At 47.8% G+C, this 18,954-nt stretch overlaps 1 protein-coding gene across 2 annotated transcripts in view; it reads left to right on the top strand.

Moving 5' to 3' along the window:
- RANBP10 (RAN binding protein 10) overlaps positions 1 to 18,954 on the top strand; it is a 168,472-nt gene that overhangs the window by 34,597 nt on the left and 114,921 nt on the right. For both annotated transcript variants that reach the window (XM_074968389.1, XM_074968388.1), the window contains exon 3: positions 12,579 to 12,631. In XM_074968389.1, the coding sequence (XP_074824490.1) occupies positions 12,579 to 12,631 (53 nt within the window). The remainder of the gene's footprint in view (positions 1 to 12,578; positions 12,632 to 18,954) is intronic.

Raw genomic sequence — 18,954 nt, 5'->3', positions numbered from 1 at the left:
GCATTTCAAGTGTAGACAAGCCCTCGCTGCAGGGCAAGTAACTGTTCTTTTCTGGGCCCCAGCTTAAACCTGAGAATTAACTGGAGTTTGCAGGGCTCCCTGAGATGCTGCTTAAACAACTTTTACTATGGAGTCCAGACAAGGGTGGAGGCTGTTAGCACTCATTCAGTTTGGAGAGCCATAAAGGACAGAGAGCTAATTCTGGTAATCATTGACATTTTCTTAGAAGGGAAGCGTATTTGTACTGCTCTGTTTTCTTGGGGGGGAAGTGTGTTAACCTATTGGGAAGCCTGCCAACTACTCTGAGGAGCCAGGCTGAGACTGCCAGTGCAGCTGTGCACTTGGAATAAAAGAATTGGTATGGACCATTCCATTAGCTCAGGGGTGGGAAAACTTTTTGGCTCAAGGGCCACATCTGGGTGTGAAACTGGAGGGCCGGGTAGGAAAGGCTGTGTCTCCCCAAACAGCCTGGCCCCCGCCCCCTATCCACCCCCTCCCTCTTCCCGCCCCCTGACTGCCCCCCTCAGAGCCTCCAACCCCCCGCTCCTTGTCCCCTGACTGCCCCCATGCCCTATCCAACCCCCCTGTTCCCCATCCCCTGACAGGCCCCCCTGGACCCTACCCCCCCACCCCCTATCCACACCCCTGCGCCCTGACAGGCCCCCTGGGACTTCCACGCCTATCCAACCGCTCCCTGACTGCCCCCCTCCCCCCCAAGAACCTCCGCCCCATCCAACTGCTCCTTGTCCCCTAACTGCCCCCCCCCCAGGACTTCCTGCCCCTCATCCAACCCCCACCCCCTTACCATGCAGCTCAGAGCAGCAGATGCTCGCAGCCCAGCCGGAGCCAGCCACGCAGCGTTGTGGCTGTGGGGGAAGGGGGACAGCAGGGGAGGTGCCGGGGCCTAAACTCCCCAGCCAGGAGCTCAAGGGCTGGGCAGGATGGTCCCGCGGGCTGTAGTTTGCCCACCTCTGCATTAGCTGCTTCTACCACGAACTCAATCACTTGGTGGTAGTGTGCAAGTTCACTCTCCAGAAGTGGTTGTCAGCTTTGTGACAGTGTCATTAAACAATGTGCCAATACCCTACCAGAAGAAGTTGAGATTGGCAGTTCTTTGGGGCTGGGGCACTTTCATTCACATATTTTGCGGCACTGACCACGTCATCAGTGCTAAACTAATCAGCTTCCTTGAAGGTTCAAATCTCTCTGCACGTAACTAGGCCTGAGCCCTCAACTTTCCCTGCAGAATGAACTGTCTGGCTGCCATTTATTTACGTAACACCGGTGGTTATTTCCTTAATACCTTTAGTGATCAGCTGCTATTTAGGCTAAGCATGGTTAAATTGTGACTACAATCCAAATGCATCACTCAGATAAAATCCTCTTTCTCTGAGTTGCAGTGCCACTATTCTGTAGCACCATTTGTTGTATTTGGAAGCACCTGAAGCCAGTGGCACTGGGGATGGGGTCTAGCAAAAGTGGGGTGGGCAGCATCTTGTTTCCTCTGCCTGAGGCTCTTTGAGTGGGCTGAGTACCTCTGTTCTGTGGCCACACTAGCAACTTGCCGGGAGCCTGTAGGCAACCTTTGCTTTTGAGCAGTTGTATTTAAAGGGATTGTTTCTGTAAAAGGATCTGATTTTTATTTTTCTGACCTTTTGGCTCTCACCCTTAAGTTGGTATGTTTCATTGCTTTGCTGTAACTTCCTAGTAGTCACTTTCATTTATTAAACATTGACACTTTCCTAGGGCTTGTCTATACAGAAAATTAAGCTGAATCAACTAAGGGCATGGCTACACTTGCAGATGTAGAGCACTTTGAGTTAAACCCGCCCTCGGAGACCGCAGCAGGGAAAGCGCTCAGTGTGTTCACGCTGTCAGCTGCAAGCGCACTGGCGCGGCCACATTGGCGACACTTAGAGCGGCATTGGGAGCGGTGCATTATGGGCAGCTATCCCACAGAGCACCTCTTCCCATTCTGGTGCTGTGGCTTGTGGGAAGGGGGCGGGGAGTGCGGGGCATTCTGGGTCCTGTCCCAGTGCCCCATGATGCATCGCGTCACATCCCAGCAATCCCTGAGCTTCCGTCCACATTTGGTGACATCTTTCAATGTTTTTAGTACTGCGCATGCTGTCTTTCCTTTCAGTCTGCGGGAATGGATTCTAAACTTGTGAGGAATATGCTGATGGGTCACGCCAGCACGTCACGAATTGCAGTCGAGTTACTCCTTAAGCTACAAACCGACAGTGAGGGCTCCGACGATGATGTTGACTCGCATAACGCATATGGCACGAGATTGCTTTGGCATTCACAGACATGCTCACCACAGTGGAATGCCACTTTTGGGCTCAGGAAACAAGCACCGAGTGATGGGATCACACTGTCATGCAAGTCTGGGATGACGAACAGTGGCTGCAGAACTTTCGGATGAGAAAAGCCACTTTCATGGGACTGTGTGAGGAGCTCGCCCCCACCCTGCGGCACAAGGACACGAGATTGAGAGCTGCCCTGCCGGGGGAGAAGCGGGTGGCTATTGCAATCTGAAAGCTGGCGACTCCAGACAGCTACTGATCGGTCGCTAACCAGTTTGGAGTGGGAAAGTTGACCGTTGGAATCATGTTGATGCAAGTTTGCAGGGCCATTAATCGCATCCTGCTCAGAAGAACCGTGACTCTGGGCAACGTGCATGACATTGTGGCTGGCTTTGCACAAATCATAGAATCATAGAATATCAGGGTTGGAAGGGACCTCAGGAGGTCATCTAGTCCAACCCCCTGCTCAAAGCAGGACCAATCCCCAATTAAATCATCCCAGCCAGGGCTTTGTCAAGCCTGATCTTAAAAACTTCTAAGGAAGGAGATTCTACCACCTCCCTAGGTAACACATTCCAGTGTTTCACCACCCTCCTAGTGAAAAAGTTTTTCCTAATATCCAACCGAAATCTCCCCAACTGCAACTTGAGACCATTACTCCTTGTTCTGTCATCTTCTACCACTGAGAATAGTCTAGAACCATCCTCTTTGGAACCACCTCTCAGGTAGTTGAAAGCAGCTATCAAATCCCCCCTCATTCTTCTCTTCTGCAGACTAAACAATCCCAGTTCCCTCAGCCTCTCCTCATAAGTCATGTGTTCCAGACCCCTAATCATTTTTGTTGCCCTTCGCTGGACTCTCTCCAATTTATCCACATCCTTCTTGTAGTGTGGGGCCGAAAACTGGACACAGTACTCCAGATGAGGCCTCACCAGTGTCGAATAGAGGGGAACGATCACATCCCTCGATCTGCTGGCAATGCCCCTACTTATACATCCCAAAATGCCATTGGCCTTCTTGGCAACAAGGGCACACTGCTGACTCATATCCAGCTTCTCGTCCACTGTAACCCCTAGGTCCTTTTCCGCAGAACTGCTGCCTAGCCATTCGGTCCCTAGTCTGTAGCGGTGCATGGGATTCTTCCGTCCTAAGTGCAGGACCCTGCACTTATCCTTATTGAACCTCATCAGGTTTCTTTTGGCCCAATCCTCCAATTTGTCTAGGTCCCTCTGTATCCTATCTCTGCCCTCCAACGTATCTACCACTCCTCCCAGTTTAGTATCATCCGCAAATTTGCTGAGAGTGCAATCCACACCATCCTCCAGATCATTTATGAAGATATTGAACAAAACCAGCCCCAGGACCGACCCCTGGGGCGCTCCACTTGACACCGGCTGCCAACTAGACATGGAGCCATTGATCACTACCCGTTGAGCCCGACAATCTAGCCAACTTTCTACCCACCTTATAGTACATTCATCCAGCCCATACTTCTTTAACTTGCTGACAAGAATACTGTGGGAGACCGTGTCAAAAGCTTTGCTAAAGTCAAGAAACAATACATCCACTGCTTTCCCTTCATCCACAGAATCAGTAATCTCATCATAGAAGGCGATTAGATTAGTCAGGCATGACCTTCCCTTGGTGAATCCATGCTGACTGTTCCTGATCACTTTCCTCTCGTCTAAGTGCTTCAGGATTGATTCCTTGAGGACCTGCTCCATGATTTTTCCAGGGACTGAGGTGAGGCTGACTGGCCTGTAGTTCCCAGGATCCTCCTTCTTCCCTTTTTTAAAGATTGGCACTACATTAGCCTTTTTCCAGTCATCTGGGACTTCCCCCGTTCGCCACGAGTTTTCAGAGATAATGGCCAATGGCTCTGCAATCACATCCGCCAATTGGGTTTCCCTAACTGAAGAGGGGTGATAGATGGGATGCTGTAAAGGTTCGGACTCACCCCTGCAGCGCCTCCTGCTGGTAGTAGTCGGGAATTAGCTCGTCCAGCCACCGGAGCGTCCTCTGCAGGTCAGTGATCCGCCTTACCGCCGGCCCCCGTGTCCCTCCCAGGATCCCTTTCTCTGCGGTGCTGCCCCCCCGGCAGTACACCACCCCCCCACTCTCAGGTTCTGGGTCTCCCCACCCAGGGGAACCCCCACCCTTGAACCCCACCTCGCCACCGTCTGGGCTACTGCCAGTCCCCACTTAGCCCCTTGTATCGGGGGCAGACTGCAGTGTATATGCCACTCATCACAGGCAAGGGGGTTTTGGACCTGCTGCCTCCGCCCACCCATGGGCTGCCCCTTTGCAACCCTGCACCTATTCAGCCTGTAGTCAGGCCTGCAGCCTGAGCTCCCAGCCCCTCTGGCCCTTCCCCAGCCCTGCTCCAATCTAGGTGTCCTGCTCAGCACCTTGCAGCCAGGCCCTTCTCCCTCTACAGGCAGAAGGAGACTGACTGGGCCCCTGGCTCACAGCCTCTTATAGGGGCCAGCTGGGCCTGATTGAGCTGGCCACAGCTGCGGCTGCTCCCTTCATCTGGCTGGGCTTTTCCCCACAGCCTCAGCCCTGTCAGGGCCGGAGCGGGTAACCACCCCGCTTGAGACGCATATTCCAATTCGGGCAGCAGACCTCCTAGCCACCAAATACATAAATCAGAAAGGGTATTTCTCTACGGTTCTCCAGGCGCTTGTGGATCACCGTGGGTGTTTCATGGACATCAACGCAGGCGGTCTGGAAAGGTGCATGACACACGCATCTTTTGGAACACAGACCTGTTCAGGAAGCTGCAAGCTGGGACTTTCTTCCCAGACCAGAAGATCACCATAGGGGAAGTCCAAATGCCCATTGTGATCCTTGGAGACCCTGCTCACCCTTTAATGCTGTGGCTCATGAAACCCTACACAGGGAGTCTTGACAGCAGCAAGGAGCGGTTCAACAACAGGCTGAGTCGGTGCAGAATGACTGTTGAATGTGCTTTTGCCTGTTTAAAGGGCCTCTGGCGCTGTCTGTATGGGAAATTGGACATGGCCGATGACCACATCCCCACAGTTATAGCCGCATGCCGTAACCTCCATAACATTTGTGAAGGGAAGGGGTCAAAGCGTCACTCATGCTTGGACCACGGAGGTTCAATACCTGGAGGCTGAATTTGAACAGCCAGAGAGCAGGGCTGTTAGAGGGGCCCAGCACAGGGCTGCAAGGATTAGGGATGCCTTGAGGGAGCAATTCGATGCTGAAAGCCACCAGTAATGTCTGGTGCCCTGAACGGGAGTGAAGTGCAGTGGTTCTGATGCTAGTAGGGATCAGTCTTTGCTACATATGATGCACTGACTTGCAGTGCCTGTTGTTTTCCTGGGCTACGGTATCTTTTACTGAATGCAATAAAGAATGTTTTCAAAGCCAAAAAATTCATTCATTGAAAAAAACCCACAACTGCTGGAGTAACAGAAAGGGCATGACACATCTGTGCTGTGTGGGAGCAGGGAAGGGGGCGGGGTGAGGAACAGGACAATCAGATTTGTATATGTCCTGTTATCATATTCAACCTTCCTGTCTGGAGTGCCGTGCAGTGCTAGTGCTGCACTTCAGGCTGGCTAAAATGCGTGGTGATGGGGGTTGAACGCAGTGGGTAAGGGTCCTAGTTTGCAGGACTGGGTGGTGAAGCTACAGGTATTGGAGGCAGCTGGTGGTGATAAACTGGATGTTGGGGGAAGTGGGTTGGCGGTGACATGGGGGCACACTGGAAAGTTTTGGGACAAGGGCTGCGGGGGTGGGTGGGTGCGGATCTGCTCCGTCTGCAGTGCTTACGAGCACCTGTATAGAGTCCGCTTGGCGCTCCATAATGCTTATGAGCCACTCCGTGCTTTGGTGCCAGCGATCCGCATTCGGCTGGCGGACCCTCCTGTCAGTCTCCTGCCACTCCTGTACTTTTTGAAGTCATGCAGCAGATCCTCTTTGGTTCTTTGCGTACGTGTCCTGATTCTTCGTAGTCTTTCGGCAGTTGATAACAAGGACGGCTGGGATCTCAAGGTTGCATCTGTAAAGCCAAAACGCAACACTTAACAGAGGCAGCATTGTTCACACTAGACAGAGCAATTATTTGGCTGTACTTAAAGATAAGTACAGTGTACACAATAGCAGAAAGTGCTGGTCCCAAAACGAGCGCACATAACCCACAGGAGCCCCAAAATGGTAAGCACAGGGGCAAGAGGGACTGGTTGTTTCACAGCCGTACTGTCCTCTGGGTTTCTGTGCCTTGGGGAGAGCCAACAGCTGCAGGGGGCCCCTATACTGAACACTGTCCCCACATTTTCCACAGGATGAGTTCGTCCTGGAAGCTATCTCGCTGCTGAGGGTGACCTGGGAAGCAAGGGAGGGTCTTCTACTACAATGCGGCTTCCGCCCTGGCCGTTATGCTGCTTGCCTGTGTGCAGCAATGGTCCCCCCCGCCCCTTGCGGTACAGTGTCACGGACATGTTAGCCTTACTGGGACATGGACCACAGTGGCTCTGCTAAGGAACCTGCACAAGCAGATTGCCCAGCTTCTGCATGAGACCTTGCTCCCATTTTTCCTCCTCGTGCCTTGTTGAACTCTGTTCTGATACGGTGGAGGTGGGGTCGCCCCCAAGTATTACATCCAGCTCTTTGTAGAAACGGCAGGTCGCGGGGGCAGCACCGGAGCGGCTGTTTGCCTAGCGGGCTTTGCTGTAGGCATTCCGCAGCTCCTTCACTTTAACCCTGCACTGCAGTGCATCCCGGTCATGGCCCCTTTCCAGCATGTCCCTTGATATCTGCCCGAAGGTATCGTAATTCTTACAGCTGGAGCGCAGCTGGGATTGGACAGCTTCCTTCCCCCCAAACACTGATGAGGTTTAGCAACTCGCCATTGCTCCATACTGGGGCTTGCCTGGCACGTGGAGGCATGGTCACCTGGAAAGATTCTCTGAGAGCACTCCACGCCTGGCTGAGCAAACAGGAAGGGAAATTTCAAAATTCCCAGAGAATTGAAAGGGCGGGTCGATGGTTGGTCACCTGAGGGCAGGGCAGTAGAGTTCAAAGTGATGACCAGAGTGGCTAGAACAGGCATTGTGGGACACTTCTAGAGGCCGATCAGAGCGCATAAATAGACCAGGGCGTCTGCACTGGTGCCGCAGTGCTCCAGCCTGGGAGAAGCAAGCTTTATGCTTCCCGTGGAGGTGGATTACCGGGGCGCTCCAGCCGCAGAGTCCTCAGCAAGTTTGCAGATGACACTAAACTGGGAGGAGAGGTAGATACGCTGGAGGGTAGGGATAGGATACAGAGGGACCTAGACAAATTGGAGGATTGGGCCAAAAGATATCTGATGAGGTTCAACAAGGACAAGTGCAGAGTCCTGCACTTAGGACGGAAGAATCCCATGCACCGCTACAGACTAGGGACTGAACGGCTCGGCAGCAGTTCTGCGGAAAAGGACCTAGGGGTTACAGTGGACGAGAAGCTGGATATGAGTCAACAGTGTGCCCTTGTTGCCAAGAAGGCCAATGGCATTTTGGGATGTATAAGTAGGGGCATTGCCAGCAGATCGAGGGACGTGATCGTTCCCCTCTATTCGACACTGGTGAGGCCTCATCTGGAGTACTGTGTCCAGTTTTCGGCCCCACACTACAAGAAGGATGTGGAAAAATTGGAAAGAGTCCAGCGGAGGGCAACAAAAATGATTAGGGAACTGGAACACATGAGTTATGAGGAGAGGCTGAGGGAACTGGCGATGTTTAGTCTACGGAAGAGAAGAATGAGGGGGGATTTGATAGCTGCTTTCAACTACCTGAAAGGGGGTTCCAAAGAGGATGGCTCTAGACTGTTCTCAGTGGTAGCAGATGACAGAAAAAGGAATAATGGTCTCAAGTTGCAGTGGGGGAGGTTTAGGTTGGCTATTAGGAAAAACTTTTTCACTAGGAGGGTGGTGAAACACTGGAATGCGTTACCTAGGGAGGTGGTGGAATCTCCTTCCTTAGAAGTTTTTAAGGTCAGGCTTGAGAAGGCCCTGGCTGGGATGATTTAAATTGGGGATTGGTCCTGCTTTGAGCAGGGTTGGACTAGATGACCTCCTGAGGTCCCTTCCAATCCTGATATTCTATGATCCTATGAGTCTGGGTGCTCTACGTGCCTTGCCAGTGTGGACACCTCAGGAGTTAGGGTGCCCTGGATAGATTTAATGCACTGTAACTTGCAAGTGTAGACAAGGCCTAAGGCCTTGTCTACACTGCCACTTTAGAGAGCTGCAACTTTCTCACTCAGGGGTGTGAAAAAAAACACCCCCCTGAGCGCTGCAAGTTTCAGCATTGTAAAGTGGTAGTGTGGAGAATGCACCAGCGCTAGGAGCTACTCCCCTCTTGAGGGTGGTGTTTTCCCAGCTCTGGTGCCGCGACTACACAGCCATGTTAAAGCATTGCCATGACAGCGCTTTAATGTTGCTAGTGAAGACATACCCTAAGTGTGAATTTAAAAGTACTTCATTTTGGAATTGAATTAAGCTAAAGCAAACTAAAGCCTCTTCACTTCTCAATGAAAGTGTCCACACAGGGATTTAATGTGTTTAACAAATGCACTTTGAATTCAGACCTCTAGTTAATTCAGCTTAACTTCCCTTGTATACAAGACCCCAGTGTTTCTATTGGAGTGGAAACCTACAGGGCTTTTTTTCTGTTGACTTTTTAAAACTTGAATTTCAGGGAGGAGAGAGTGAACAAATATATAGCTTATGGGCTATGGCTGAAGAATCTCAGTACAATGAAGGACTATTCTAGGCACCTTCTAACGTGCAAGAGGATAGGAGGGGAGAGTAAATCTAAACCAGACTCTTAAAAATCCACATGCAATTTCATATGTAAAAATGTGTATGCACAACTATTGTCTACATGGGTTCATATACTCTGTGTTTTTTTTTAAAAAAATAGCTAGCTTACACTGCATGTGCAAATTAAGAACACTTTAAAAAATGTTAATGTGTATTTGCAGCAGCTTCATGGATGATGTAATCATGGACATAAGTATGCATGTAGATCTGAGAAAAGAATATAACTGCTTGCCATGGACGTGTTAGGGAGCTTATATATCTGGGGTGACACTGAGTTCTTAAAAATTATCTTAAATTTTTGGGGTTCTCCTACTTGAAGGTCTGCGTGTCTAACTGAAAGAAACCTGAGTCAATTTGGGCTACTTAATACACATACATTTCATTTCTAATAAACACCATCATAAGCCAGTGACTTGGAAAATGGGAACAACTCTTCCATCCTTATGTGGAAGGATGCCACTCATGCACTTTGGGATACGTGGATACATTGATGGAAAACATTCCGAAGCCCAAGGTCCTCAAGACCTACTTTAGGTCAGTTAGGTATTAGCTCCTCCTGATTTCTCATAATCTAGTGGGAAGGAGGGTAGTGGATGGTCCTTTAGGTATGCTCGGCCTAGACTGAGACCTCACTAAAAGTAACATCTTGAAGCACAGTTGTAGCATAATATGCAGCCAGTGCAATTTTTGGCATGTGGGCTTTTCCAGTTGTTGCGGACAGCCTTTCAGTGGCCATGCTACTGTGTGATACAATACATAAAGTGTTTGTTCATGTTTATGTGCTGTGACAAAGTTCCTGCTCTACCTTGGTGGGTCTTGTGCTTATTGGTGGATTTGCTTGCCTTGGAGCTTCATGGCAGCCCTCAGCTTGGCCAATTTTGTGAATTCACAGTCCAGGTCGACGACTCCTGTGTCTGACCAGGAGTTGGGAGGATTTGGGGGGAACCCGGGCCCGCCCTCTTCTCTGGGTTCCAGCCCAGGGCCCTGTGGAATGCAGTTGTCTAGAGTGCCTCCTGGAACAGCTGTGCGAGAGCTACAACTCCCTGGGCTACTTCCCCATGGCCTCCTCCCAACCCCTTCTTTATCCTCACCATAGGACCTTCCTCCTGGTGTCTGATAGTGCTTGTACACCTCAGTCCTCCGACAGTCCTTGTTCTCATTCTCAGCTCCTAGTGCCTCTTGCTCCCAGCTCCTCACACACACACCACAAACTGAAGTGAGCTCCTTTTTAAAACCCAGGTGCCCTGATTAGCCTGCCTTAATTGATTCTAGCAGCTTCTTGATTGGCTGCAGGTGTTCTAATCAGCCTGTCTTAATTGTCTCCAGAAGGTTCCTGATTGTTCTGGAACCTTCCGTGTTCCCTTACCCAGGGAAAAGGGACCTGCTTAATCTGGGGCTAATATATCTGCCTTCTATTACTCTCCTATAGCCATCTGGTCCGACCCTGTCACAGTGCCTATCCAGGACTCTAGGTGCTGTACAGTCATTAAATTCAGTAAGTTAAAATGACCAATGACTTTCTGAGCTACCATGCTAGACTGTAGGGAACAACTCCGCAGTTGCAGTGGAACAGACTAGAAAGATTGCTTAATGAATCTTTTCCACCTCAGTATTGCAGAACGCAGCCATAGATGCAATTAATGGCTTTTCACAGGTAGTTTCAAGCAGCCTATTGCAGCGGTCACCTAGCTCTAGATGTCAAAAAACCAAGTGGTGTTCAGATTGAGAGAAGTTCCATATATTTTCAAAAGGAAAGTCATTGCTCAGGCATTGTGCTTCCACATTTAGCTCATGGTGAGGGATGAACGAACAAAATAATTGCAGTTTAGAAATCCCTCAGATAAAACTTTAGGCGCATGAGGGAGTTCCCACCTCAGCCTTTTCCAGGTTGAAGTATCAGATAGCCCTGCTGCAGTCTTAACTAGCCACTGTGATAGCACCAGTAGCCCACTGTATTTTCCACTGAATGCATCCGATGAAGTGAGCTGTAGCTCACGAAAGCTTATGCTCAAATAAATTTGTTAGTCTCTATGGTGCCACAAGTACTCCTGTTCTTTTAGCACCAATATAGTAATATACATCTGAGTGTTTTCAATGCACTGACAGGCTTTACACAGTGCCACTGTTTCAATTCATAAGAACAGCCATACATGGTCAGCCCAATGGTCCATCTAGCCCAGTATTCTGTCTTCCAACAGTGGCCCATGCCAGGTACTTCAGAGGGAATGAACAGAACATGGCAGTTATCAAGTGATCCATCCCCTGTCCAGTCCCAGCATCTGGCAGTTTGAGGCTTAGTGGCACCCAGAGCATGGGCTTGCATCCCTGACCATCTTGGCTAATAGCCAATGATGGACCTGTCCTCCATGAACTTGGCATAAAAATCTAAATTGTTTGAGAGATTTGGAGTTGGAAATTTAGTTGTCTTAGCTACAACTGATTAATCGCACTTGTACTCTGAGATCCTGATTTAGATTTAGCAGTTTATTTCTCCCTTCCTCTTCAAATTCCAGTTGTGTGGTGAAGATGTAACTACTCTTGTTCAAGGCAGTCTATTAAGTGGTGCATGCTAGATAAAGGTGGAAAGACTTAAGTGATAAATGCTCCGTTACCAGCCTTGTGTGTGTGATATTTGGTATCTCTAACCTACATGGGGTAGGAGAATAGCTGAGGCATAAGGTCATATCTATATTAGGAAACTTGTACTAATGCAATCAAACAGATTTAAAAGTGATCTAATTGAACTGGTGCATACCTTCAAGGTACACTCGTTTGAACTGAGTAAAACTTCCCTTAACTCAGTTCAGCTTAACTTGGTAAGTTTCCAAAGTAAACAAGGTTTAAACTGATTTGAGTGAGTCTACATTAGTAGTTTGCACTGGTATAACTAGAGACAGTGATGCAACTTTTCTAATATAGACCAGACCTAAGACTTCAGGAGGACACTGTTAGCTCTGCTCCCCATTGTCGGGGGATTGGAGCAGGCAGCCCCAGAAGCGGAGCCCCTTACAGGAATCCCTTTTGACTGTGTTGTGGATTTACATTGGGTAAGGATCAGGAGTCAATGTGTTGAGTTGCTTAGAATTATCTGATGCTTAAATCTTGTTCGCTCTCTTGTCAGCTGCTTGTAAGTCATCACCTTATCTTGATGCAGGAAAACCAAGGAGCTAGCTGCTCTGATTACTGTGAGGTTCTAGTTTTCATACCAGTTAGGAGCTGCAGGAATGTAGCTGCAGTTGGAGAGCAGAGAGGCATCAGTTCCCATGGCTGATTAAGGCATTTTCTCTTTGATTCCAGAAACTAATACAAGTACTGAGGGAAGTCTCCAGTGAAACACTGCGTTCTAATTTAAAATGGTTTCCTGTATTTCTGGAGGGGAGAATCTCATGCGACTTGACCATTCTGGGTTTAACTAACAGAATTTTGTTTGTTTGAAGGTACATGGGAATAGGACTCTCAGCCCAAGGAGTCAACATGAACAGACTTCCCGGTGAGTCATGTTAAGAATTGTTTGTGTGCAGTGTATTAATCTTTGCAGTGAAATCATATGATTCTCAGAAAAACATGGTCTGTTTCATCTTCATGAGGTTGGAAGCAAGGATGCTGTTTGGAGAACGGTACATCTGAGTTATGGATGTGTTTGTATTTTTTAGGGCTTGTCTTTCCAGTCCATGACTGTAAAGCTCTTACTTATTGGTGTGGAACTCCTGGCTGTATGTGGGATTCCGGTCTTAAAATGAGTTGGCACTGAATGTGCACATCAAGTTTGAACTCTTTTCTGCTGTTGTAAGGCTACTCCACAGAAAGCTTGTGTATTATTATACCACCACCACCACCCCCCCCCAAGCTTGGGAGCCTTTGCTACTGAGCTGCTGCCAATTATTATATCGCCTCCTTACTCTTCAGCATTACTTTTTAATGTAAGATCGTTGAGTTAGTGAGAGTTTTCTTTCTTTAAAAGATGTCAAAGTAACACGATATTGTAAATGATTCTTAATAAACAGGAAGGAATTCACTTTTAGACCTTGGGTCCTGGTGACCCAGTTCTTTCAGCTGACTGACATTAGAATATTTCTGTGTTTCTGTGGGTGGGGGAGAAGGGAGGTAGAAGAATAGAAGGGAAGAGAATAGGTGATCAGAAGTGGAGGGAGAAGGATTTTTTTTTTAATTTTGTTTGTTTACATTAGTGGGACAAATGAATTAGGATGCATCTGATTAGGATACACCAATTGGTTGATCTGGTGGTCTATAGTTGAAGCAAACGTAGAAAAGGAGAGGCAAGTGATGCATGTAAATTCCAGATTATTTGAATAGTTCAGGCAGGCAGTGGCTCTCAACCTTTCCAGACGACTGTACCCCTTTCAGTAGTCTGATTTGTCTTGCATACCCCCAAGTTCCACCTCAAGTAAAAACTACTTGCTCACAAAACCAGACCTAAAAATGCAAAAGTGTCACAGCACACTATTAGTGAAAGATTGCTGACTTTCTCATTTTTACCATATAATTATAAAATAAATCAATTGGAATATAAATATTGTACTTACATTTCAGTGTATAGTATACAGAGTAGTATAAACAAGTCATTGTATGAAATTTTAGTTTGTACTGACTTCGCTAGTGCTTTTTATGTAGCCTGTTGTAAAATGAGGCAAATATCTAGATGAGTTGATGTACCCCTGGAAGATCTCTCTGTACCCCCAGGGGTACGTGTATCCCATAATGAGAACAGGGGACAAAACTCTGACAAATTTCTGAAAAGTGCAGTTCTCATTTCAGTGGATGCTTCCACATTTCAGATGATCTGAGTTGTGGACAGCTGCATTTGCCTGGACGCTTACTGTCTATGAGGCTGTCCTCTTTTATGTTACTTGTTTGAGGTATTTTTCTAGTTTGGTAGGATCTTTGTAGCCAACTTTCTCCCAGAGAAGGAAGTGGGAAATAAAGCAGTATAAAATTAAGTCCCAGTATAACAGCCAAAAAGCCCTTCAAGGGAAGGAAATTTTAATGTGTTCAAAGTCTAGGGGGAAAAGTCTCTTGCAGTAACTGGAATGCACAGACTGAAACAAATGTATCCAAAGCATTCAAGAGAAGTCAAAATGATCAGGACTGGTACAATAAACCTTAACAAACTGTCTCATTCCCAGGTGGATAATGCCTGTGAATTGACTGCTTATGAAGGACTTTTCCCATCTTCTAGGAGAGCTACTGTGGGAAATCAATGAAAATCTCCTGCAGCAGGGGGATGGGACATGTAAGGACTCTGTCCTGACCCTCGACTCCTCTTCCTGCTGTCACAAGATCGTACTGATCTGTAGCATAGCGGTCAGTCAGCTCTCAACCAAACCCTCTGACTCTGAACTAGAAAGAGAGATGGCTGGATGGGGTGCACATCTGAGGCCTTTGGATGGGAAATCTGTATGAAGCCAGAGGCTGCTAAGGTGCGAAAGATATAGGCTGGGGGCAGAATAGAGCTGGGCAGAATCTGGGTGGCGCATTGTGCAAGGCATTGGGAAGAAGGAACAATCAGCAGTTGTGAAGAGGGACTGAGGAGGAAAAGTTGACTATATTTCTCCAGCATTCTAAGGGTTAAGAGTGAAGTCAAAAGCAATTTTTGTCTAATCTCAAGCCTAATATTTGCTCTGAGCATCATGTTTGTCTTAAAAGTGTCACAGGCCACTAGAAGATACAATCGTTTATATGTTTTACAGCTCTATAAGTTAAGTTAGAAAAGCAGCTACTGAGGCTTGCCCTGCGGACCAGCACTGCTGTGATCTGTATGTGGCAGCACTGGCAGTCAGCTGGGCCTTGCAGTGGTGCGTGCGTTCGTGTGTGTGCCTTACAGTGACTCCTTTCAGCTAAGCAAAGAGTGGGGCTACAGAGGTCTGAACCCTTCCTACACCACATGGTCATTACGATGAGCAAAAGTTCAGAGTCACACATTGCCAAAAGAAGCAGCGACTGGGTTTCTCTAGTAGCAATCCTTCTCCCAGGTCTGTCAAATCATACCTGTGTATTGGAAGGACCAGGGGTTTGAGGCATTGTAATGGTTCCTTTTTGGATTATATGTGGGACCCATGTAGTTTGTGGTTCTGGAATTTCCTGTAGATTCCCACCCCTTTTTCTGCAGAACCGTTTCAGGCTTCCAATGAATTGTTTTTCTCGCCTGTTTGGTTGCAAAGAGAACCTAACAAACATGAACCAAGTGCAAAGTGATGCAGTAACATCTGCATACTTGCTGAAACAAGGCTCTGTGTTGTGAACTGGCCCATTCTTTCAGAGGATTGATGCTGAACCCTAATGATGATTGAAAAGTCAACAATTAACTCTTTCACTTCTGATATCTTCAGCAGAATCATCAAACTAATGTGTTTATCCCACAATCCCAAACTGCTTCCCATGGCTTCCAAGGTGCAAAAAGGCCCAAGCACCCCCTTACCTTAATGCCAAAACCTCCAGGTTCTCCTTGTTCATTTCTACAAGGCAGTTGTATGTTCAGTACAAAATTCTGCAGTGCACTTACAATTAAAAATGATGCGGCCTTGTAAAATTAAAATGTAATATCTTAATAGTCCAAGGATAACCTGGACAAGGGTAATCTGCTGGAATTCACTTTTGTGTTTAATTGAATACAAACTTCTTTTAACTTCTGCAACTGCTGCAGAATTTTTAATTTGCTGCATGGGAGTGCTGCACAATCCACGTGCCATGCTGAAAAATTTAGGTCAAGCTTACCGTACAGTAAACTGGCTCTAAACCAGTTCATTCGTTGCAGTTTAGGATGGTGTTGTGGTAGAAGGGTTGCTCTTAAAGCTCCGAGGTCACCGTGCTTCCTTGTTTGAACTTTCGTGTGTTCCCTTCTCTGAAAGACCCTTCTCTCCTGTGAACTTGGGGCCAGTCAGAAGTTGGAGTTGAAATCTCAACAGTGAATGAGTGATGATAATTAAGGCTACATTTATGTCACGGAGGTCATGGAATCCGTGTTTTCCAGAGACCGCTGTGACAGTCTCTGCTTCAGCCTCAGGCACTGTGGGACTCGAGCTGGCAGCCAACGGGGTCCTAGCACGGTTCCAGCAACAGCAGCGATGGGGGCCCCCTGCAAGTTTCCAGTGACAGGTAACAGATTCCCAAGGGAGCCGCCCTCAGAGTTCCGGGAATGGGCGACAACCTCGCACAGGGGGAAGGAGGATGCCTCAGGAGAGTGGCTGGGGATGTCCCGTTTTCTCTTTGGGAAATATGGTCACCCTGCAGCTCCCAGCTTCCCTGGGCAGAGGGGGAACCCCACTGCTCCCAGCCACCACGGTGGCAGGGGCAATCATTTTGCCGCAACAGCAAAAGACACAGACAGGTCATGGCTTCTGTGAATTTTTTTTATTGCGCGTGACCTGTCCGTGCCCGTCTGTGACTTTTTCTAAAAATAACTGACAAAATCTTAGCCTTAATGATAGGTAGACTGGGGATATGCCATTAAGGGGCTTGTAAGTGAAGACAATTAGTTTGGTTTTTTTCTGCTAGAGAAGGGAGAGCCAGTGGAGGGATGAGATGGTTAAAGAGACGGGGTAGGAAAATGATCTTTGCTGCAGCATTGTGAATGGAGGTGAGTGAGGACAATATTGTATTTGTCAACGCCAAAGAAAGGGATGTTGCGGTAATTGGGGATGTGAGATGAGAGCCTGGATGAGAGTTTTAGCTCTGTGGCTGTAGAGGAAAGGCCATCTCTTAGAAATGTTAATAGAAAGAATCTGCAAGATTTAGACAGTCTGGATGAGAGGACCTAGAGAGAGGTCTGAGTCAAAAATGACACCCAGGTGATGGTCCTTAGTGACAGGCAGGATGGTGGCAATGTCTGCAGTGATGGAGGAAAGAGGCAGTGGGAAGAGTAGGAGCTCTGTTTGGCCATGTTGAGCTTGAGCTGGTGGCTAGAATTCCATAAGGAGATGTCAGATGGAGAGGCCAGGAGATGGATCTGGAGTAGAAGTAGATCTATGACTCATACGCATAGACAGGGTGGTTGAATTTATGTTTGTGGATGAGATCACCCGGGGATAAGGTGTAGAGGGAGAAGAGAAGGGGACCAAGGACAGAGCCCTGTGGAACCCTATTAGAAAATTGGATGAGATGAGGAGGATCTGTGAAAGATATGCTGAAGGCGCAATTAGAGAGGTTGGAGGACCAGGGATATGGCTACATAGCAGTTGGGAGTGTGCTTCCCAGCGTGAGTAGGCAGACGCACTTGCTCTGCTCAAGCTGCTGTGCTAAAAATAGCATGGCTCTGGCAGCCCAGGCTAGCCACATGTGTATGTACCCAGGAGGCTGAAGGGGAGGAGGGGTTTGTACTCGGGTGGCTAGTCTGAGCTGCTGCCTGGGCCACTGCAGCCTCATGGCTATTTTTAACATGCTAGCTTGAGCAGAGCTTGCATGTGTCTGTTTGCCCATGTTGGGAAGCACATTCCCAGCTGCTTTGTAGACATACCCCAGAAGAAGACAGAGTCATGGAGGCTGAGAGAGGACAAACTTTCAAAACAAGAGCATGGTCAAAGGTGGCTGTCCGGTCAAGTAGGATGAGGGTGGAGTAGTGGTTCTGAGCTTTGGCTAGGAAGAAGCCATTAGACTTTGAGAGCAGTTTCAGTGGAGTGCCGGTGTGGATGCTGGATTGGAGAGGGTCTAGGGTGGAACTGGAGGAGAGGAACTCCAGACAGTGGTTTGTAGACAGCGCATTCCTCCACTGGGTGGAGGGAGATACGTGGGGCAGGCGAGGCACCCCGTGTTTGCAGCAATTCCCAAGGCTGGTCTAATTTCAAGTTAGAATTGCCTGGTTTCTCCTCTTAACAGCCAGTCTGAAGCCTTTGAGTGGACCTGCCTGTTCAGGTTTTAAGGTGGACTCTTTAACATTTGAAAAGTAGTTCTTTGTAGATAAATTGTTCACCTGTAAAGGGCCAGTTGGTAGCAGTCTGCACTGATCCCTGTGACAAAGGGCTCAGACACACACAGTGGACTTTGCTGAGGGTTCCCTGCTGTGTATTTGTGTAGGCTGTCTTTGCAAGAGGATTCATTTGTATAGCTGGTGCCACAAGTACTCCTGTTCTTTTTGTATAGCTGTGTTTTCAAAGCCCCATGCATGTAATATGTAGAGTTAATTTCCTGGGAATTTTTAATTAGTTCTTGGTCTTTATCTGTTTTAATTGTATAGCGTGCTCCTTTCCATGCATCTCAGTCCAACTGGTCTGCCCAGTCGGTTGTAGGAGAAATGTAATTTTGAAGGAAAAGGGAATAAACGGCTGGAACTGCAAAAGAAACTATCCACATCAATTTGCCATATTAAACTGAAACGATCAATGCCATTCATTCTCCACAACTCCTTGGCACAATATTAATTAAGCTTTTGCTATTCACTCATAAGGGCTTTCAGTGTATGTGACTCCTCCGTGTTAGAGGATGTCAATGATGAAATTGTCTTTTGAACCACTACATTTCAGTGATTCCTGTCTTTCGTGCCGTTGCTCTTGTTCCTGACAGCAAGAGTTATCTGTTCTCAGGTTAACTGAGCTTCACATTGACTGATCACCTTGTTCATAAGTGCTCAGAAATGTGTATTGTAGCATAATGTAAGTACTTCCATGAATTTCTAGGAGACTCCTGCTTCACCTAATGAAGTGTGTAAAAGCCATATCCTCCACTTAATATTCAGACAGAATTCCATATACCTCAGTGATGGTTTTGAGTAAGAACTGCCAGATTTGACCCTAAATCTGGAATAGGCCGAGGCAGTAGAATTTCTTTCTTTTGCTGGGGTAATTGCACTGCAACAAGATTCTT

This window comes from Natator depressus, chromosome 12 (genome assembly GCF_965152275.1).
Source record: "Natator depressus isolate rNatDep1 chromosome 12, rNatDep2.hap1, whole genome shotgun sequence".
NCBI lineage: Eukaryota > Metazoa > Chordata > Testudines > Cheloniidae > Natator > Natator depressus.
Note: the sequence above shows the minus strand (reverse complement) of the source record. Positions and strands in the feature narration are given on the sequence as shown.